Raw genomic sequence first — 22,813 nt, 5'->3', positions numbered from 1 at the left:
AATGCTAATGCTTTAACTCCCTAATCCCCAAACTACCTTTCTCCATTTCTTAAGGCCCCTGCTGCCAACATTGTTGCCAGTACCTTTAAGAAGTGCTGCTTCTCTGCTTCTCCTCTGGCCCTTTAGGAACAGAAATCTACTCTGCAAGACTCAGGAGAGGCCCACAACACTTCCTCAGCTGGCTGCCCTGTGGTGGTTTGGGAGGGTCAAGGGCGAATCTCTCTGCCCTCCTGGCCACCCCGCAAAGAAACAGGGGGAAAAAAAGTCTCCTTGAAATGTTAACTACAGAGAGCTTAAAAAGTAGGGCAGGGAATACTTGCAGAGAGGAGAATAAAGCCGGAATTAGATGTCATTGCTTTAAAATCATAATTCCAGGTCAAGGACTGAATTTTTCTTTTAGGTACAAAAGTACTCAAAACCCAAACAAAGCTGTTATTAAGGTTCTATCAAGATCTTCAGAAGGAGAGACTGAAAATCTAATTGCTATGCTTACACGGAAGAAGGCTGCAAACAAGCCAAACACACATGGAAATAAATAGAGGGGAGGGTGGGATGAACAGGCAGAACACAGAGGATTTTTAGGGCAGTGAAACTACTCTGTGTGATACTCCCTGGTGGATACATGTCATTGGACATTTGCCAAATCCCATAAAATGTACAACACCAGGAATGAGCCCTAATGTACACTATGGAGTTTGGGTGCTCAGGAGGTGCCAGTGGAGGGCAATTATAACAACGTACCATCAATAGTGGGGCAGGCTGTACTGTGTGGGACATGGTATCCATGGGCACTCTCTGAATTTTCTGCTCTGTTTCCTTGGGCAACTAAAACTGCTCTAAAAAATAAAGTTTATCAATTAAAAAAAACAAATTTAAAAAATTACACTTGCTGCAAGTCACAGTAATTTTTCCCCCAGAAAAAAGCCAGCGAATGGAAGCCTGAAATCTAGAAAGTCTCTCTGCACAGACACAATACTCGACATCAGTTCAAGTGATGCCAAAAAGCGCCCATCTTCATGCTATGAAACTTGAGACCCAGCATGTTCATTCCCGTGCAACTTGTTTGTTCCCTCCCTGGCTGAGACACATTTTCGGAGAGTGTTCCTTTTTTGTTTTTTTGCGGTACGCGGGCCTCTCACTGCTGTGGCCTCTCCCGTTGCGGAGCACAGGCTCCGGACGTGCAGGCACAGCGGCCATGGCTCACGGGCCCAGCCGCTCCGTGGCATGTGGGATCTTCCCGGACCGGGGCACGAACCCGTGTCCCCTGCATCGGCAGGCAGACTCTCAACCACTGCGCCAACGGGGAAGCCCGAGTGTTCCTATTTTATCTAGCTTTCCTTTCGATAAAATGGGCCCCTACCTTGAATGTGATCCTCCACTTTGTCACTGACTCAATTAAAACACAAAGGATGTTCTCCGGTTGAATGAGGAACGCCCTTGAAGTGGGAGCCAGGATCTTTTACGACCCGGATCCCAGACTCCCTGGGGAGCACGCTGGGCCAGATGAAGGAGGAGGGGCTTTGAGGGCCGGCAGGGGAGCTGAGGTCGCAGTGTCATCTGCGTCTAACCTGGGTCAGTGTTTTCCTTCTGTGATTTTAGAAAAGTACATAAAATATTAACAAGACCACCCCAAACCAGCCACCTCATCTGTCCTCGGGGACCCCCCCGCCCCCTCCTTCCTGCTATCGACTCTCCTCCCCATCAGCATGTAAACATGCTCATGTGTCTCCCATGTTAAAAATATATAAAATCCCCCACAAACTCGCTCCCTCCAGCTCCCGCTCTCCTGACCCCTCTCCTGGACAGTCAAACCTGAAAACAGCCCAGCTGTTCCCCTTTCCTCACCTCTCTTCCCTCCCTCGGGCCCCTCCATATGGCCTCTGCCCACTGCCCACCACCTCACAGAACTGCTCTGCAGAGAAGCCAGAGCCGTGGTCTCGTCTTACCGGCAATCTTAGCCGCATTAACAAAGCCCACTACTCCCTCTGGTCCCAATACACTACAACCCCCCAGTGCCCTCCGCCCCCCTGGCTTTATGCCAGCAAGCCCCTTCTACCCAATATTCAAGTTTCTTAGGGCTCTCTTTTATTCTCAACAAGGCAAATAAGTTGAATCCTGTCCTGCTTATAGCCCTTCCACAACTGCTTACAGCCCTTCCACAACTGCCCAGACCACAGATGAGGTTTGAAACCTTTAACACAGTCTAGATGTCACAGCGCTGGAGCCGAACCCTTCAGCTTTCTCTTTCACCCCTTCCCCATCACTCTATGCACAAAGCCCACAGACTTCCTTTCTGTTCTGGAATATTCTGGAATGAACCATGCTCTTTCCCATCAGGGGTGTTTGCTCACACACCTCCCTGTGTCTACCACGTCGCTCAGATCAAACTCCTTCTTCCCTTCTCTGTTCTCTCTACACCCCCTTGAAGTGAAAACAGAGTAAAGCCCAAGGGAGAATAAGAACCAAGAGAAATAGGTAAGTTGAAAAAAAGCACCAAGAAGGAAAAACAGACAGTTTGGTTTATATCCCTTTATTAACTGTACTTTGCCCTCTCAGACAGTATTCTTTAAGTTTAAAAGAAAACGTAACCCAAGGAGGTTGTGCCTAAACCAGAACAGATATAAGTTCTCAAACGGAATTAAATAACTGTGAGGGCACTGATTTTATTTTCTGTAACTATGATCAATCAAAAGGTATCTGGAGTCCACGATCAAATCTCATAAACGATAAATGGGACTTCCCTGGTGGCACAGTGGTTAAGAATTCGCCTGCTGGGGCTTCCCTGGTGGCGCTGTGGTTGAGAGTCCGCCTGCCGATGCAGGGGACACAGGTTCGTGCCCCGGCCCGAGAAGATCCCACATGCCGTGGAGCGGCTGGGCCTGTGAGCCATGGTCGCTGAGCCTGCGCGTCTGGAGCCTGTGCTCTGCAACGGGAGAGGCCGCAACAGTGAGAGGCCCGTGTACCGCAAAAAAAAAAAAAAGAATCCACCTGCCAATCCAGGGGACTCGGGTTCGATCCCCAGTCCAGGAAGATCCCACACGCCGCAGAGCAGCTAAGCCCATGTGCCTCAACTACTGAGCCTGCACTCTAGAGCCCTCGAGCCACAACTATTGAGCCCACGCACCACAACTACTGAAATCCCTGTGCTCTAGGGCCCATGTGCCGCAACTACTGAGCCCACGTGCCACAACTACTAAGCCCATATGCCGCAACTACTGGGGCCCATGTGCCACAACTACTGAGCCAACACACCACAACTACTGAGCCCACGTGCCGCAACTACTGAAGCCCCTGCGCTCTAGGGTCCACGTGCCGCAACTACTGAGCACACACGCTGCAACTACTGAAGTCTGTGCACTCTAAAGCCCATGCTCTGCAACAAGAGATGCCACTGCAATGAGAAGCCCGCACACAGCAATGAAGACCCAACGCAGCCAAAAATAAAATTTAAAAAAAAAAGAAAAATGGTATTAGTGACAATAGTCATTGATATTTCCTAATACAGTATATGATACACCCTAATATTGATAGAATTAACATAGGAGAGCAAGAAGAGGCAGAATAACCACAAAAGCCCAACGTAGACAACTGGACAGACAGACAAGCAAAAAGAACTCTTTTCCCTAAATCCAAATTACAACATTGACCCCCTAAAGTTGGAGTCCCCTAAGAATTTCGCAGTTGTGCACTGTCAACTCTATAATTTGAGCAAATACTACACACTGGATGATTCTACTGGATCAAACGGATTCCTTTGTAAAAGGGTTTCTCTCAGTTGTTACGGGGTTGGAGGTTGGGCCAGGGAAAGGCAGAGGAGAAATGAGGGCTCTGGGGGAAAAAAAAAAAGAAAGAAAAGAAAACCTGAGTAGGCCTGAGGTGGAGAGGTGAACACTAGTCCAGACCTAAAGCACAGAAGGGGCTGAAGTCCAGCTGTGGTGACCTCGGGGCAAGTCCATCTTCGTCTCGCCCCACCGTCATCCCCGGAGGACACAACTCACCAACCAGACCTGCACCTCTACGAGGACAGCACAGCTACCACTACCGCATTTAACCCAGCTGCTGATTTATTTGGCTGTATGTGATCCCTGTCGTGTGCTAAGAAATCAACAGAAGGGAACAAACTGCTTCTACAATATAGGCAGGACAGAACTCGACTTAACCTTCAGGGCACTGTCTTAATCGTCTGACCTTCAGAGCAGAGCACAGTGCCAGGCACACAGTAGGTGTGCCACACATATTTAAGGAAACTTTTTTTCCTTATGTGCCATTGGAGGAGCTTTTTATTTCTAACCTTCACAGCTGAAGAATCAGTTTTCATTTTTTCAAATGAGAGTAAAATATCTAGACCCGTTCTGCTCAAGGCTAGGAGGGCAAAGATTATAAACTCACCTTTATTGTTATTACAAAATATTTTTATTCATTTCTACAAATACTTTTGAGCACCTAAAATGTGCCAACCACTGTGCCAGGCACTGAGAATAGAGCAGTGAGAAAAGGAAGCAACATCCCAGGAATGGTCCTTATGCAAAGGGTCCAATGAATAAAAATCATGAAAATGTTAACTCTCACTTTTAAAAATATTCAACCATTAGTTTTTGAGAGGCTACTCTGCATACAGCAAATAAAAGAGAAAACAACCCTAAATCAGTAAGAAAATTTCAACCGCAGGTTGAGATACATTAAATCAGATACACTACTTTATACATCACATTGAGTTGAATATTGTAGAAAAAGACATACATCCTTGAAACATAAATCCCAACCAGAAATGGCAACAGACACTAGAAAGTATACCAAGGTATGGTTAAGGTTAAACAGCCTGACCCAATAACGGAATTCACATCGAGGACAAATGAGGGCTCCAAAAAAGAATTCACTCAGTGTCTTTCAACTGCGATCTAATTTACAAACATCTGATTTGTAAAATTTTGATTTGCAGACATTTTTTGCCACGATGGAATCATAGGTTCTTAGGGCAGAAGGGATTCTCAAGATCACCTGACCAGGTATTCCGGTAATGCCTGTCTCATCAAGAAGGACTTCTCATAAATTGGTTTAGGTAAGTTAGACTAAGACCCAGTGAGGTGACAGCAGTAACCAGCAGCCATGCCAGGTGATCTCACTCTCAAATGCTAATCCCACGATCCTTCAGCATCACAAATATGGACAAACAAGTGCCCACCCACGTTGATATTTTCTTTTGATTCCATCAATAATACCTTGGCTGCTTTCTAGTATAGAAGTGGGGAGAAAAGCACAGATTTTTCTGACAGATATCCTCAGTGAGGCAGTGTGGGGAAGTATGTCCCTGAGAGAAAGACCCCAGTCCTTTGAAGGCATGGGAGGACCTTGCCCGGGATGGGAATCAACTGAGTAAAGTCTGAAACTGTCACGTCGTAAGGGTTACACACAACCTAGCAAGTGAGAAGAGGGGGCTTTGTTGACCAGGAAGAAGATTCTGAGCCTATGAATAAGGAGCGCTTCCTGACTCTGGATCAGATTCTGCTACCCATCTCTCTGGCCTTCCGTATCCTCTCCCCGCCTAACAAGCTGAGGTGCTCAGATGTGCTGTCCACCCTGAGCTCTTAAGAAACGACACTAAGACCTGTTCTATACAGGTTACCGTCCTTCCCCTAACATTGGGTTGGCCAACACGTGCGTTCGGGAAAAACCCGAACGCACGTGTTGGCCAACCCAATATTTTAGTTCGGGAAACTGTAAGTCTGATTTAAAAGTGCCCACCTGTACCTGGAAGAGTGGACAAGACCAGTCACGGGTCCATCTGCTCTGGGCTCGTGCAGAGCCTCCTCTGGGATTAGGAGAGCCCCTGTGCTCAGTGTGTGTGGCCCACTCCTCTGTGGGTGGGACCCAACTGATTCAGTCACTTCAGTCTATTTCGATGATAGTTTTGTTGGTTTTAATGTCTGTCTCTCCCACTTGAATGTCAAGTCTATGAGAAATGAGACCTGTCTTGTTCTTTACTGGGTCGTCTGTGACTAGCACATAGTAGGTACTCAATATTTGTTGATGGGAATCCCCTGCCAGTCCAGTGGTTAGGATTCTGCGCTTTCGCTGCTGAGGGCCCGGGTCCAATCCCTGGTCGGGGAACTAAGATCCCACAAGCTGCGTGGCGCAGTCAAAAAAAAAAAATTAATATTTGTTGAATAAATGGTCAAGTGAGAGCCCTGGGATATGCCCTGACTTTGCCATTTACTAACTGAACTTCCTGGGGCAAGCTACTTAATCTTTCTAGGGTACAAGATTGTTATGCGATTGGATCGAATCATGTATGCTGAGTATGTACGGTAACAAGTTCCACACATATGTGTTAGCTCCTGAATGGATCATGGGGATGAATTCTTCAGGAATGAGATGTGTATCTTTAGTAAAGGCAATGCATTGAAGGCTAATCTTCTAATTATAATTCGTACTTCATGGTGCAAATAATATTTATTGACTTCATTTCTAAACATGTTGGTATAAACTAAATTAAGACTAAAATGTGAAATATTTGATGATTTATGTCAGTTGAGCAAGTACTTTATTGCCACATCGGAAAAGAGAGTTAAAAGCATGACATAATCTCTCTCAAATTAGCACTTTGACACAAAGAGTGCCACTGTTCTATTTAATACTTGCCAGAAAGTTTCATATTCTTTATTGTATCTGGATGAGATATTTTCTGGTTGTAAAGTGGCCATGAGAATGTTTTTAAAACTATTATTAAAAAAAACCAAAAAACAAAACCTGCAATTTATCATCTGGTCACATGTATTGTTTTTAATGATAAAAGTTTAAAAGATCTCAGTTGCATATTCTATACGATTAAGGTATTTTGTTTATTCAAATCAATTTTGAATATACTTTACTGGAATCACGACACTCTAATGAAAATTATAAATAAAAAGAGATCAATTTCTATAAATTTACTGCTTATAATTAAAAGAAATCAAATTGTGTATTTTTTAATGAGATGGATAATTTTATTGAACACTCTAGACATATTGTCAATACTTGTAAGTCATTTCAACTTTTTTCTAAGATCTATAAAAGGTAGTCCAAAATTAATCTGTTAAACATTTTATATATATTTAAATTAACCTCTTCATGGTATAAAGGAGAGAATAAAAGCTTGCAGATTTAATTTTATTTTTATACTTCAGTGAGTTATACACTGGCTCAAACAGGGATACCTAGAATTTAATACGCATTTTTCTCTTTTATTATTTGCCTTTTGGTTATTGTTATTTTGTTCTTATCATAGATGTGGGTCCTCCAGCTGGTTTCTTTGCATATTTCCATTCTTTCACCTGTGTTTATAAATATTTTGTGGGGTTTTTTTTTTTGGATCCACTGTCTTAGCTTTAAAAGAGAATATTGAGGATCAGCTGGAAATTGTATACAATCCCTCTGCTTTTCCTCTAGCCTGTCAGCAATCTCTAACCAACTGAAATTTTTTAAAGCTCTCAGTTATTGAGCACTTACTATGGGCTTTTTCCACTCACAACTGGAGGGCAGTCAGCCCTCCATATCCATGGGTTCTACATCCAGTTTCAACAAACCGCAGATCGAAAATACTGGAAAATCATTCCAGAAACTTCCAAAAGGCAAAACTTGAATTTGCCATGCACCAGCAATTATTTACATAACATTTACACTGTATTTATAATAGTATTTGTGTTTATAACTATAACAATACATTGTATTTACAACTACTTACATGGCATTTACGTGGTATTATGTATTATAAGTAACCCAGAGATGATTTAATGTATAAGGGAGGGTGTGTGCAGGTTATATGCAAATACTACAGCATTTTACATGCGGGACTTGAACATCTGCAGGGGTCCTGGAACCAATTCTCCAAGGATACCGAGGAACAAATGGATTCCCATTCTTCCCATCTAACAGCTGGGAAACTAAGTAACTTGCCCAAGGGTAATTCAAAGTTATTATTCTCTTAGCTTTAACTTGGTCTACCCTTTGGTAAGTCTAATTAGAACTGATGAGAATGCTGAGTTTGCTCCAAATGTCCAGTAAGCTTGGAGGTACCTTGGCTACTTCCCTCCCCTTTACTTTTCTGATCCTGTGCCTTTTCCCTGTCTCCTTTTTGCTCCCGTGTCACAAAAGTATCCTTGAAACCTTGTGTTATCTGCTGTCACCAGCGAAAGGGGCTACATGTCAGTGGTGGTCACTTCCCAGCAATGTTCCTGCAGGGAGAAGTCGGGTGGCCCCAGGCCGGCAGAGCCCGGGCAGCTCGCCTGTGCAGTCTGGGTGGGAGCTGGCGGCCAAGGGCCGCTGTGAGGAATAGCCTCCGTGGGCAGCCTGTCGTCCTGTGCCAAGAGGTACAGACTTGCCCCATGAAGCGCCTTAGTATCATTAACATCTTCCATTTGGCGGGCACTTCACTGTCATTTTTATTGGTTCTTTTTACTAGCTATACCTGCATCAGAGCTGTGTCCACTTTTTGTTTTCATTAAGTGCTCTGGCTGAAGTGGGAAAGACTGAAGGCCTTGGGGAGCTGGTCTTCCAACTGCCAACCAGTCAGGGTTCAGACGGAACCGCGCAGCTCCCCGTGGGGGCCAGCCCTCAACCACTGCAGAAAGGGTTCCAGGAGCTTGGGCTTCACTGTAAGGAAAGATCCCCCAGTCAGTCTGGCTAGAGCAGTCAGCCACTGACGTCTGGAGCCTGTGCTGGGCCGTTCTATTTCACCCTAATCCAGAATGTTCCCTTGGATTTTCCTAAAATACCAAAAGCATGAAAATCACATTAAGCCTCTTTTAGTTTTTAAAAGACACATCCATCTACATGCTTGGGCTTCAGGGTCCTTTTTTTTTCTTTCTTTCTTTCTTTAATGCCTAACTGCACTGCTTTTATAACTTCAGCTAGGGAATTCCCTGGCGGTCCAGTGGTTAGGGCTCTGTGCCCTCACTGCCGAGGGTGCGGGTTCAATCCCTGGTTGGGGAACTAGGATCCCACAAGCCCCACAGTGCAGCCAAAAGAACCAACAAAACAAAACTTCAGCTATAAATGACAGCCCCCAAAGTAGCTGGACCTGGACTTGGAAATTCACTCCTCAGTGGTGAGGTGAACTTGAGAAACTGCCTAACCTCTCTGAGGGTCAGTTTTTCTCACCTAGGATGGGTATAATCACAGTGCCTCCCCTCCCCCTTCAGCTTGCTTATACTGTGTGTACAGAGTATCACAGGAGTTATCACACATCGGAGTTTATCTTTCAGGTTACTTGTCTGCCCCCTCCACGAGACTGAGTCCTCCAAGGACAAGGAGTTTATCTATGTCAGCACCATCTACCTAACCCAGTACCTGACACTACAAAGGGCCCTGCAAAGCTTCCTTAGAATGAAGTCACATACAAGAAAGCCATTTGCAAATCGTTGAGCACTATTCTCATGTACCTTAGTAATTGATTACTCACTGTATGGTCCCGGACTCAAGATGTGAAAGAAATACTGCCGGGTACCAAAGGAGCCAGGCTTTAGTAATTCAAAGAGCTGGAACTGAAATGTAAACTAGGACACAGTACCAGTTCTGAATTTCTTTGGGTTATTGCATAAATACTCAGTCTTAAAACACGTGGATTAACACAGGGTGAACATTTAGAGGGGCTGATATGGAGAGAGATGTGGCAGCCTACGTCATGCTGGGACATCTAAAATAGTATACTAAGGCCTTCCCAAGAGAGATCAATGTCACAGCAAGGAAAAGGCTTACATTTTGACAAGGCAAGATTTTATTTCTTCTGAGTTTTTACATTTTCTCTTCACACACTTTTAAGGCTTAAATGTTTAGCCTTTCAGTTTGGTCGGGCCACCTTCGGTCCCATTTCTTAGAAAGTAATACACACTGTTTACTACCCAGGCTTTACTTGTGAACAGTCATTAGATGGTACAAGACCCTCATCCCCTCCACTGGGTCCTCCTTCTGACTTGCCCCAGGTATTGCCACTGTCGTTTCTCCAGCATCTTCTCTTAACTATTTCTAAGTTATTCTTTACCTCCAAATTCCTGCCCTTGCACACAGTAAGTGCTCAATAAATGAATCCTATTTTCAGAGTTTTTCTGTATAGCAGCAGTCTCCTTCATCTTGACTTTTCTCAGATCACCACTCACATCCCGAGAGGTGGCTCTAAAATACATCACTTGAGATAGTAGTTAAATGCTATGAATAGGATCTAGGATTCCACGATCCTCTTCTTTTTTTTTTTGCGGTACACGGGCCTCTCACTGCTGTGGCCTCTCCCGTTGCGGAGCACTGGCTCCAGACGCGCAGGCTCAGCGGCCATGGCTCACGGGCCCAGCCGCTCTGCGCATGTGGGATCTTCCCGGACCCGGGCACGAACCCACATCCCCTGCATAGGCAGGCGGACTCTCAACCACTGCGCCACCAGGGAAGCCCTCTTCCTAAGTTTAAAAACATAAACCTGAGAAACATACCTTGAACTTTACCACCCCACCCGTAAAATAATCCTGAAAATAGTGAAATCACCAGCATTATGAATATCCTACTGTTAATTATAAAAATTCAACGTGTGAATGAACACCGCATTGAGAAGAAAAGAGAATGAAGCTAGCATAATCCGTTTTCTAATATTCTTGTTACACTATTATTTAGGTCTGTGTGTTTCTACAGCAACATGCTTTCCACTGTAAAATAAATTTTCTGCCAGTCTCTTTTTTTCTGGAGTAAAAAACAATGAGATAGGGCTTCCCTGGTGGCGCAGTGGTTGAGAGTCCGCCTGCCGATGCAGGGGACACGGGTTCGTGCCCCGGTCCGGGGAAGATCCCACATGCTGCGGAGCAGCTGGGTCCATGAGCCACGGCCGCTGAGCCTGCGCATCCGGAGCCTGTGCTCCGCAATGGGAGAGGCCACAACAGTGAGAGGCCCGCGTACCAAAAAAAAAAAAAAACAATGAGATATTTGTTCAAGATGGAAAGAAAGTATCTAAAATCTATTTATATATAACTTTGTCAGAAAAAAATGGCACAAAATAGAAACCAACATTCCAGATGAGCTGGCTTAATGAAATTAATAGAATTATTAATTAAAGCTATTATTAGTTTATTTAATATAATTCTCAAACCCACAAACTTATACTACTGGGGATGTGGTGGCTGAATCCTGTGATTATTTGAAAAGCAAACTAAATTAGAGGTGACAGATCCCTGCATCATCACAGCAATCGTTTCTATTTTATACGAGTGCTCGCTTTGTCAAACTAAGAACAAGTCAGAAGAGGTCACTAACTGGTCAGCAATGCTGCATCAGAACACCATCCAGTTACCCTGATTCTGCAGCCTATTCAAAGCATATATTAGTACACATCAACTTCAAGTAAAACTTCTACTGATTTTATATAGTCTCCAAGACAGAAGTCAAGAATTAGAAAATTATAATCCATTATGCATTAGGGAAATGCAAACAATATACCAGAAGATCTAGCCAAATACAGGCCCTACTTCTAGAATACTGGAATTAAAATTTACGAAAGTCATTACAAAGAATAATGCTAGTTAAATGCCATTGAACTATTTTTACTCTTTTTATACGAAATGTACAAATTTCGGAGGGGGGGTGACAGTGGCAGCGGTGCCTCTTACTACCTTATGTAGAACACTTGAACATTCTCATCGATATTGCCATCACCTGTTTAATACTTCCAGTATATTTTCTCAACGTCTGTTTACTTAAAGTTGTATGGAATGACATAGTAAGCAGTACAATCTGAATTACACCCCCCAAAAAAATTTAAAGTCACTGCCATGATGACCTTCATGATGTTTTAAGAACCCCAGTATTATGAGTACTCCCCTAATCCCAAACCATTCCAAATAAAATTTACTCTTGTGAAAAGCTGTCAGTCTCCTTGTAAGCCAACTTTTGTGAATCCCCTGGAGTTTGGGCAGCAATTATGCCCCTCAGAGAGTACCTCCTACCTCCTCTAGCAATGGGAAGGGTCTGCAGAACAAACTTAGGAGAAGCTGTGGAGCTGAGTATCAAAGGAAAGTAGAGGGGAGAAAAACCAGCTTTGGTGTAAAGCATCCACCTGGATGGGCTGTCTGAAGTGACAGTGAGAGGGAGGGGGCCTGGGTGAGCCACACTGCCAGAGGCCTCCTGAGACTGCCCATCTCCTAGGAGCCCAGAGGGGGTGCTACTGGCCCAAGGCAACAGACGCCCCAGAAGGAGACACGGCAGAAAGGCCCCTGCGCAGCACCTGGACGACCTATTCGCAAGAGAAACACTGAAGACGGAGACTGGGACTTTATGAGCACCATCAGCCGTTTTTCATACGTCAAACGTTCTGTGCTAAGATAATAAAATGATAGAAAATGTTCATCGAGCACACCTGTTTTAAGCACTTCTTAAACAGTAATTCATTTAATGCTGATGACCCTAGGAGGTGAGTATGACCACTGTCCCCATCTGACCCAGGAGGAAACTGAAGACCAGGTTGGTTCTGGGCAGAGCTGAGCTTTGGCCCCGGCAGTCAGGCCCTGGAGTCTACTCTTAACATGTTCTATGTGATGGGGCTTCTCAAAAGAGGCTGATACTGTCCCCAGACTCGTCAGAGGCTGGGACCACACACAGCAAAATGGAAGCATGTAAGCACTGAAAATATTCTTCTGTGTTCCCAATTTTTTTTTTTTTTTTTTTTTGCTGTATTTTAACAAGTTCGCTCTTCTTAAGTTGCTCCAGGAAAGCACCTCAGGCAGTGATATGAATCTAATGTTATATCATCTTCTCTTTAATGGATTCTTTTATTTGAACAGCTAAGAAGTTTGGAATCAACAGACCATGGATTTAAAAGCAGACTCTGAAATCTGACAGTTCTGGACTCAAATCCCAGCATAGTCACTAACCAGTTGTTGGACCTTCAGTAAATTAAGTCAACATCTATTAACAGACTCCTCCTTTGTAAAATGGAAATAATAACCGTAACTCCTTGAAGGACTGTGTGAGGATTAAAGGAGACCAAGTAGCCCACTGCTCCTGAGCGATGCAGAGGCTGCCGGTCGGGGGACCACTTTAAAGCCCTCTGTTCGTCTTGGCTATTATTCATGATGACATTCTACTTCCTAACTACAGAGTCAGTTAGAGGCTGGGACAGTTGACATCAGACTCTTCAGGGAGGGAATCACGTTTGTCTCTGGACTGCAGCCCAGTAAAGTGGAAGCCTCGGGGCCACACAATCCCTCCCTTCACTCCTGCGTGGATCTGGTCCAAATGTCCATTCCCTGACCCAGAACAGTGAAGAAGCCAGGATGGTGAAACAGTTCACCTGTGTAAGTTCCCTAACAACCACATGGCAGGGCCTTCCCGGGCAGTCCAGTGGTTAAGACCACGCTTCCAATGCAGGGGGTGCGGGTTCGATCCCTGGTTGGGGAACTAAGATCTTGCCTGACACGCCGCAGCCAAAAAACCCCCAAACCAAAAACTACATGGCAAAAGCCACAGCAAGTTCAGGTATCAAAACTAATCCACGAGCTTAAGAAACGTGGTGGAAAGAGCCCTTATGGGACCCGGTGCTAAAAATAACAGTTCCCTTTGTCTTGTGTTAAGAGAGGAAGGATGGGGACTGAGTGGTGAGACCGCGGACTGAACCGGGTGAGTTACCCTGGACTGGGGACATGTAGTTAAAACTAGAAATTGATAATTACAAGCTTCCAAACTAGTCTTGACATTCGGTAACCCAATTATCACAAAGGAAGCAACACTTATCTCTGTCATTCTCCAGCATTCCTTTCCAAATTCCTCTTTCTTCCCAGAAGCCTACAGCCTAACCTCTCTTAAATCTGTCAGCCCTTTGTAGGTAGCACATTTTTGCCTCCTTCCTTACAGACCGGATCAAACCGCTCATCTGCCAGGGTTCACTGCCAGGTGATCAGGGGAAAGCAGTAATTCAGGGTGTGAAGGAGTCTAGACACTCCCAGGAAAGGCTTGCATTACAAAGATGAGTTTCAAATGTCTATACTCAGGTGGAGATGGGGCTGGTGATGGGGGAAGAACTGAGTGGCCCTGGATGGTGCCCGGGGCTTCCCTCCAAGGCCTCCCCAGGTTCCCGCAGTTTCCCAGGGTTCCAGAAATGGACTCGACACAGGAGACCCTTACCGCCCCCCCCATCCCCGCTCCTTCACGCCTGTGGGACTTCCCTGTACTCCCCCCCACCGCACCCTCTCCCCCCCCCACTCCCCTCCCCCTTCGCTCCCCTCCCCTCATATTAAAAACAATCGAACTAACTACCTGGAGGGCCCACAAGAGCTGAACTGTTTCCAGTTGCTAAACACAAATCACAAATCTCAGAAAGTAGTGGGTTTCCAGAAAAAGGAAGTTCCCACTGGGGTTTGCAAAGCTGCCCGAGAGCAAACTGCTGTGACAAAAACTACAATTAAAGCTCAGACACTCTGGCCTTCCAATACTGGAAGATGGTTCCCACTTCCATTTGTTTTGAAAATTCTGTGACCCAAGATGTGGACAAATTTAGGATAGGATATGAATAAAAAAAAAAAAAATTCAGTCACAAAGGAAAGTTTGCTGTCAGATATAAATGGATCTTTTTTTTTTTAAGGAAAAAAAGGCTCCGTCAGATTGTTATAGCAAAAGCTGAAAGGAAGAAAGTCTGACAGTAAAAAAAAAAAGTGTTGAACAGAATTACTGAAAACCTAAAACACATCTAATTAGGTTGGGCCTCCTGTAGTCTGACAGGATGTGCTGGGGTCCAGTGTCTAGTTCACAGCCATGGGCACTAGGTAATAGCCCCTCACATGCAGGTTCAATCTCAGCCCATAGGGGATATTAGCGAGATATCCTGAATGGCTTAAATGCCCATTTATTTCTAGACCATATAGAAGCTCAATCTCTGTTATAAAGACTTGACACCATTCAGAGACCATCCTCTCTTGAAAGAGAAGGCAAAGAGAAACTTTCACAGATCCGGAAACCCAAAGGGCCTAAAACTTGACAAGTTCATCTGTTTCCCTTGTGATGTTCACGCATCAAACAGAGAATCACTTCAAGCTTGGAAGCCTGTCCTCTGCAAACCCTGACCGAGGGCAAAAACTGAATCCTGTTCCTCTTGGCACTACTTAGCAGGTAGCAAGAGGTTCAGGTAACAATGGTTGAGCTGAGGGACTTCCCTGGCAGTCCAGTGGTTAAGACTCCTTGCTCCCACTGCAGGGGGCACGGTTCCATCCCTGGTCAGGGAACTAAGATCCTGCATGCCCCGCAGTGGGGCCAAGAAAAACAGCAACAAAAAACAATGGTTGAGCTAAATTCAGCTTCTTTAGAATATTACTAGTGTTAAATAAAAATGTTTATCAGCCCAAGATTTCAAATTCTAAAGCTCCATTTTCTTTCATTTTCATTTATCAAAGTCAATCAATCTCCCTTTTTGGACGAATTAATTCCCACTACCTATCCCCTATCTAAATCCTCCAAAGAAGTCTTTCAAATAGCATCCTGACTAATTGGTACAATGCAGTGAATGATGAGAAGTAAAATAGGTTCTAGAAATAAAAGTTCTAGATTACTAGTTTATGTCTGGTCCTAAGATTTTCAACATACGTAACCACAAAGCAACTCCTATACCGATTCTGCTTCTGAAGTAGCAGTGGAGATGCCAAAAGATAACCTGAAAGTGAACTTTTTATTAAATCACTGAAGTGGAGCTTTGGCCTAAATCAAGGTGAAAACCTAAGAGGTCTCACACACAACTCACAGTCCTATTTGAAGAAGGGGCTCTTCTTGCTTGAAATCCATCTACAATGACGAGAGGATGCCCTTATAGGTGACATTTGTTAGGGGAACCAGATTTTAAATCAGGGTTTACGTTCGAGATGAATGGCATCCACTTTCTCCTTTGGTGGCAAATACTTCTCTTTCTATTTCCTGGATCAGATATGATAGATAGTGAGCTGCCATATAGGTAGGTTCATATCAATTTAAAATAATACACCTGAGTACTCACTGCAATAGGAATATGCAAGAGTAAAACTACAGATTTCTTTTGTCACCTTTTAACCTTCTTTATTTTAATCTCGTTTTAATATTTAATGAGGCCAAAATCTTGCCAATGAGACTACTTGCCAAGTGGAAAATGATTTAGTTTATAAAGATTCCTGGTACCCAAACCAAAATAGTAGGTGCTCAGTAATTGTTTCCTGAATGAATGAAAAAAGTTCCACACTTATGTTAATGCCATTTAGTTTCTTCACCAATTTGAACTTTCTGTAAAGGAGAGCAAACATTCCTGCATCAGAAAAAATAATACAGCCACAAAATATTATTAAAAATCAGGAAAATACCCATTTTAAACAAGGTGGTTAATCCTAATTGCTCCAGATAACCCATAATTGCCATAGCTGTTAAACACACTCTTCTGTCACGTTTACAGAAGTTTGATTCCATCTTTAAGAAAAAAAAAAAAAAAGTGTATCCCTCCCGCCTAGTCTCCAAATTCAAAATAAGATTTTGGTGATAATTTCAATAATACAGAAAATGCATGTTTTTTCTAGTAAGTAGACAGAATGAATATTCCTTCTCCCTTCCCACATGGCAGCACCTGAATGAAGACTGGTTTCCCAAGTGCTATTAGTATCCGGCTTCTTCAAAGGCAAGGTCATGAACCACTGGGCGTGCCTCACAGGGAAGCTGCTCTAATTTTCATCTTGGAGACTCTAAGGACAGACTCTGGCCCCTAGTGAAGTCGATGAAACAGAAACACTGGACGTGCGCCACCAACCCCAGAATCTCTCCACTAATAGATTTCCTACTTACAGAATTCCTTAAAAGTATTTCTGGAAGTAATCTGGGTTAGGGTCAAGTAGCTCCAACTGAAGGCACCTTTGTCACAAGCTTACAAATGCTGCCAAGTATATTTTAGGGAGCTAATTTTCACATTTTCGTTTGGTACCAAGAAAGGTACAGTCCATAAAAGCTTTAGCAACAAAACTATGATATTTAGAATCTAAACTCCTACTAGTGTTCTTTTTTCTGTAAATGATAAAGACTAAAGTTACAGATCTCTATCATCCCACCTAGGCTGAAGTACTGTTGACTGAGGCAGGAAAAATGCTGCATTTTCATGCAAAGAGAACAGCTATGAACAGGTAGGATATGGGACGCGCTAAGCCTTTAAATACCACGTTATCTCCACCTGGGAGCTAGATGTAGTACTAGTAACTGGATCATCTTAAATCACAACAGCCTTGGGTGGGGAGGGGAGGGAACTAAAACCATCCCTTACTTTGAATACAGACCTTCAAGAGAATTCATGAATGAACCAGTTAAGGTAACCAACACAACCACCAAGCCCTCCACCCACTCCAAAACCAACTAAAACCAGGCACTTCACATGAGTGAAAACATCTCAAATTCCATAATCTTCATTAATCCTTGAGTGCATTCATTTTTCAACCAGTCCCATAAGTGATACACTTATGAACACCCTCAAGAAGCAAAAACAGTAAATGCATTGATAGTAACAGGTTCTTCATTTTTTTGAGAAACTTGCAATGTTACAAAAGAATCAAACATCAGGGGGGGACTGTGGCATCAAGTGGTCCTTAGTGGAATTCAGCGCCACTCCACTTGATGAGGGTCTAGCCTGTATTAAAGTTAGACAGCCTATGTTTATAATTCAGTGATAATGACCGAAGTTCGAGGTACACAGGGCATTTCCTGGGGATTAATGACCAGCCAAAGGAGTTGCCGACCTAAAGCAAAGCCTCCGGCCAGTAACCCCAGCCAGTCCTTAATCCCCAGGAAATGCCCTGAACCTCAACAGTCATTTTAGTAAATACAGGAGGAAAAAGTTTAATATCAGCTTTGTACTTAAATTAAACACCTGTTTCATACTTAGAATGCTCAGACTTCATAAAGTGAGTTCTACAGGAGTTACTAAAGAGTTCCCTTAAACTTCTTAAGGCTGATAAAAAAAATGTTCACTCTAACATTAATGAAAGCAAAGAGGGCAACTTTTTGTAGTGTTTTAACTGCAAGAGACTTAGCTAAGATACTGTTTGAGAGGCATAATGATAACATAACCAACATATGGACCCTCAAATCTACATTTAACCTGGGAGTTACCTGACAATCACTCAAGAATAAAAGAATCAGTGTTCAGGTTTACAGAAATGATTGATCTCACTCAGTTAAAATGAAAGACTGTGACAGAGTGACTGCAATTCTTAGAACAAAACCAAACCAACTAAACAAACCCCCCTAATCTTTCATGGATCTCATGTCATTATTCTGTGTGACACTGGTGTCAAGAAACCAGTAGACAAATGCCAGGGGACAAACTGCTTCATTGTTAAATTCAAGCAGATAGATACTTTAATAAACTCTCTTAGGCTTTTAACTCTTAAATTAATCAGGTGCTACTTGAAACCAGGGCATTTTAAGGGTTTTTACTTTATCAGAAGAATGTGATCGTTTACTTCTGCTTTCAAAGAAAAAGCAAACCCAAATTCTCCAAAGAGGAGAAAGAACTCTCCTGTCCATCCTTACAACGCCCTACAACCACCTCCTGGTCTGTCAGAAACTACTGTGCACACTACAAGGGCAGAAAGACACGTAAGCCTCTGGTCTCGTGTATTTCAGAGAACTTTGGTGTTTATAGTACCTTTCACAGCCCCTTTCTCGGTTGGCCTTGAGGCTTGCTGATTAGCAAGTAAACGTTTGAAAGGGTCAGTGTGTCCAGAACTGGAATTTCCACTTTGGAAAAAGCACAGAGGTACCTGACATCTGTTCCTTGAAAGACCTGCACTACACCTCCAAACTTAGAGCTGAAATTCCTACTTCTGCTTGATGGCAGGGAGGGCAAAGCTGTAAAACCCCCTGTGGCTACTCCTGCCTGGAAAATAGAGCAGAGTCCCCAAGGACCTCTGCTTTCTGGCTCCTACAGCACAGTACCCAAAAGATGAATACAGTTTTAATAATATGAATATATTCCTCCAGGAAAAATAATAAGACAAGCATCCAATCGAATCCCCAATCTCCACCCAGAATTCTAAGTGCTTAGAAATAAATAATTTTTGTGTGAAAACAGTTTCCTTATCTTTGTTGAGGATACTGAAGTCCAGAGAGGTGAACTGACTTGCCCAAGGTGGCTCAGCTTCTGGGCTAGCACTCTTACTTTGATGTACTTTCCACTCTATTGTGTTGTTATCTCAGTAGTCTATCTTCCCACCACTTATCTGCCCCCTAGACAGAGAGCTCCATGGTGCCAGGAAAGACAGCAATGTTTCAGTGCCCACTCTGCTGGGCACCATGGGGCACACTCCAGTTGGGAGCCTGGCTGGCAGTGGAGATACTACCTTTCCATAACTTTAACAAGTGACTTTCGTTTATGAAAACTACATCCCAAATGTTGCTTTACGTTCAACTACACCTTATGGTATAAACTGGCACTCAACCGCCAGTCTCTCCAAAACCCACCCCTTTACAGTAAGTAGGATTGGCATGTTTTCTTTTTAAATAATTTATAACTTTTTCTACCTGCATAAGTTAGGGCGAATACGTAATACAGTATTTTAATGGTTACTTTATTCAAAGATATTTTAAGTAACTGCTTCATTTATATGCACAGTATTCCTGCACTCTTTGCCTTATAAACTCAGGCATTCAGTGGAGAGAGGCTGCGAGGGTTGAGCTGACCCTTTTGTTCTGAGAACTTTGACGTTTTCAGCGTTACTGCGCAGCAGGGATTGTTAGGTAGCTTGCCCTCTCACAGCCTTTAAGGTTAGGTGTAAACTGTCCTGAAAAGCATCAAGAGAGTTAAGCTTCTAAGGGTGAAATCAAATCCGACTCAGCATATTTGCTACTTTGAAAAACTTCCCCCCAACCCAGACCTGAGTTAGCACAAGTTAGTCTCGAAGTGGTACCAGAGAAACATTTCATGCATAGAGTTTGGTTTGGTTACCTGGGTGGGGGAAACAATAGCAGGTGAAACTACTGTGGGAGAATTGGTGCTTCTGTGCCCATTGGCTTCTGGAAGAAGAGGCAGGGGGTCGTGTTTCACGGAAACCACCACCACCGCATCCACAGGCTCCGAGGAGGGGCGGATACAAAGTCTTTTAGGGGAAGAGGGGCCGCAGATTTCCCCCGACCCGAACACGGACTCGTACAGGGCGCGCTTGGGCGCAGCCTCCGATTTCACGTCGGGCCCGACCTGGCTGTCTCTGGGGAGGATATAGGTGTTCCCCAGCGAGGGCGGCTGGGGGCGGTGGTGGTGAGAGGGATGGGTGGGGGGATGGGGGGAGTGGTGGCGAGCCGCCCCGTTCAGAGCCTCGGCGTAGCAGCCCTGCGGGGCGGGCGAGCCCAGTTTGGTGCCGATGCCCGCGATGCTGTTGAGCGTGGCGATGGAGACGGCGCCGATGCAGTGGTTGGTGTAGGTCTTGGAGAGCTTGGCCGCCTTGGACAGCATCTGCATCCTGGTGCCCAGCAAGTTCTTGCCGATGGCTTTGTTCTCGTACCAGGTCACATCGCCCTCGCTGCAGTGGTCCCGGGGCCGCTGGAAGAACGCCTTGCAGAGGGGGTTGCGCTTCGACAGGTACTTGACGAAGCTGGCGTAGGGGCAGAACTCAGTGCCCGTCTCGTACATGCGCGGCAAGTTCTCCTCGTCGCTGCTCTCGGCGCGCTTCTTGCTCCACGACGACGAGCGCGACTTGTGGTAGGGCCCGAGGGACTTGAAATAGACGAACTTGCGGCCGTCCTCGTCCATGGCCAGCCCGAAGGAGTCCTCCTCCAGCTCGCGCTGGTTCTCGCGGCCGCGCGTGCAGAAGTACATGCACGTCTCGAACCAGACCTTGTTGAGCAGCCCGAAGGGCGTGTTGGTGCTGAAGACGCTGGAGGTGTAGAGCTTGCGCAGGTCGGCGCGCGTGATGGCTTGCTTCTGCACCACCGGCCCGGCGCCCTGCTCCTCAAGCTTGCGGATGACCGCGGCCAGCGTCAGGTTAGCGCTGCGCAGCTCCGGGTCCTTGGTGAGGTCGAGCGTGCGGCAGTACGGGGGCTCGTTGAGGTAGCGGTTGAGGGAGCTGCGGATGCTTATGAGCGACGACTTGCTGTAGAGCTGGCCGCTCTTGGAGCGGGCCTCGGCGTAGAAGGAGCGCAGCACGCGGCACAGCGCCCCCTTGTCCATGGTCTCGAAGTCCGGGCTCTGCGCCTTCTCGCTCAGGTACTCCCGGAAGATGCGCACGGCGTAGCGGGTGGCCAGCCGGGTGTTCTCGCTCAGCCGGGCCCGCTCGGGGCGCTGCAGCACGTCGGGGTCCAGCTCGGCGCCGTCCCCAGGCGGCCCGCCGCGGGCCCGGGGCGCCAGAAGCCGCGGCGGCGCCTCGGGCTCCAGCGCGGCGCTCTGGTCCATATTGATCATATGGACCGGCTCCGGCTCCAGCTCCTCCCCGGCCGAGTCCTCGGGCTCCAGGGGCTCGTCCCAGTCCAGACCCATCTCTTCCTCCTCCTCTTCCTCCTCCTCCTCCTCCTCCAGCCCCCCACCTCCGTCCTCCTCCTCGTCCCCCGTTATCTGCACCTCCTGGATCTCGTCCTCCTCCTCCTCTTCCTCCTCCTCCTCGCCCGCGCTGCAGTAGTGCGGGCGGCCGTGGCGGCGGCCTCGGCCCCCCGCACCGCGCTCGCCCTCGCCCCGCTCCCCATTGTTCTCGGCGGCGGCGGCGGCGGCGCTGGCGCTGCCGCCCGCGCTGGTGTTACAGTCCCCGCTGCCAGGCATTCTCGCCATATTGCCGTCTCTCTGCCAGTCCTCGGGCAGGGCGCATGCGCTATATTGGACCGCAGCGCTGAGAGCTTTTGTGTTTAATGACCTTCAGCTACCGGGAGGCAAAGCCGGGCTCTTAAAGGAGCCGCGCTCCAATTGTCAGTTCGGAGCGCTGCTCCGGAGGGGCAGCGGCGCGCAGGGGATGGAGGGGTAGGGAGGCGGGGGGTAAATTAGACAGGGAGAGCGTAAGGACCGAGGCTGGCTGGACCCTCTTCCTCCCCCACCTCTCTCCCCACTCCGAAGAAAACTTTGAAGGGAAAAAAAGGAAGGGGAGGGAGAGCTGTCGGTGGGGGTGAAACACTCCCAACTTACCCTCTGGCTGAGTGGCGCGCGGGCCCGGGCGAGAGAGAGAGGGAGGGCCGGCGGGAGGGAGGGGCGGCCGCTTCTCTAAGTAATGCCCGAGGAGCAGTGCCCCTTCCACCGCCCCCTCATTGCCCCCCGGAGCCGGGGGTTCCGGGAGGCGGCAGCACCCGGTGGGCCGCGGATGCTACTTCGAGAAGCCTGTGTCTGGGGCCGCCCGGAGCGGAGCGGAGCAGGCAGGTTAATGAGTAGGGTGGAGGAGGCACGGCGGGGCCCCGCACCCTCTCTGCGCCCGCGGCCAGGGCGCAGCGGGCGAGGCTTGGGAGCGGGATGGGGCTGCCGGCAGCGGCGACTCCCCCACCTACTTGCTGCGGGCGAGGCGCGGGGGCCTGCGGCCAGCCGCAAGGCTCCCAGCTCCCTTTCTGACTCTTGCAAAGGAGCGAAACACGCCCCACGTCAGCCTCATCCCTTTCGACTTTTCCAACAGCCACTTTTAAGCTGTCATTAAAGACCGGGGGCGCTCCCCGTAGGTCTGGGGCAAGTCCGCGCCGGTCCAGTCAGCCTGGGGAAGGAGCGAGGAAGAAAGACTGAGAGGGGCGGGTGGGAGGGGAGACGCGGGAAGAGGCGCTGGGGACCCCAGGGACCCCTCCCCACTCGTCCAGGCCACCGCCCTCCTGCCTCGGAGCAAACTGACACAACTCCCTCCGGCGAGGCGCTCCACCTAGTTGG

At 46.6% G+C, this 22,813-nt stretch overlaps 1 protein-coding gene across 2 annotated transcripts in view; it reads right to left on the bottom strand.

Moving 5' to 3' along the window:
- Nucleotides 1–22,520, bottom strand: part of KCTD1 (potassium channel tetramerization domain containing 1) — a 90,170-nt gene extending 67,650 nt beyond the window's left edge. The window contains exon 1 of one of the 2 annotated variants that reach the window (XM_065889753.1): nt 22,097–22,520. Coding sequence is in view for 1 of the 2 variants with exons in the window: in XM_065889752.1 (XP_065745824.1) it covers nt 19,940–21,748 (1,809 nt within the window). In the remaining variant the exon portion in view is untranslated. Of the gene's footprint in view, nt 1–19,939; nt 22,018–22,096 lie in introns of those variants that run through there. The other variant, XM_065889752.1, reaches the window with a different exon arrangement.
- Between the last annotated feature and the right edge of the window lie 293 nt (nt 22,521–22,813).

Source organism: Phocoena phocoena, chromosome 13 (assembly GCF_963924675.1).
Source record: "Phocoena phocoena chromosome 13, mPhoPho1.1, whole genome shotgun sequence".
Lineage (NCBI taxonomy): Eukaryota > Metazoa > Chordata > Mammalia > Artiodactyla > Phocoenidae > Phocoena > Phocoena phocoena.
The sequence above is the reverse complement of the archived record's forward strand: the minus strand, read 5'-3'. Positions and strand labels throughout refer to the sequence as shown.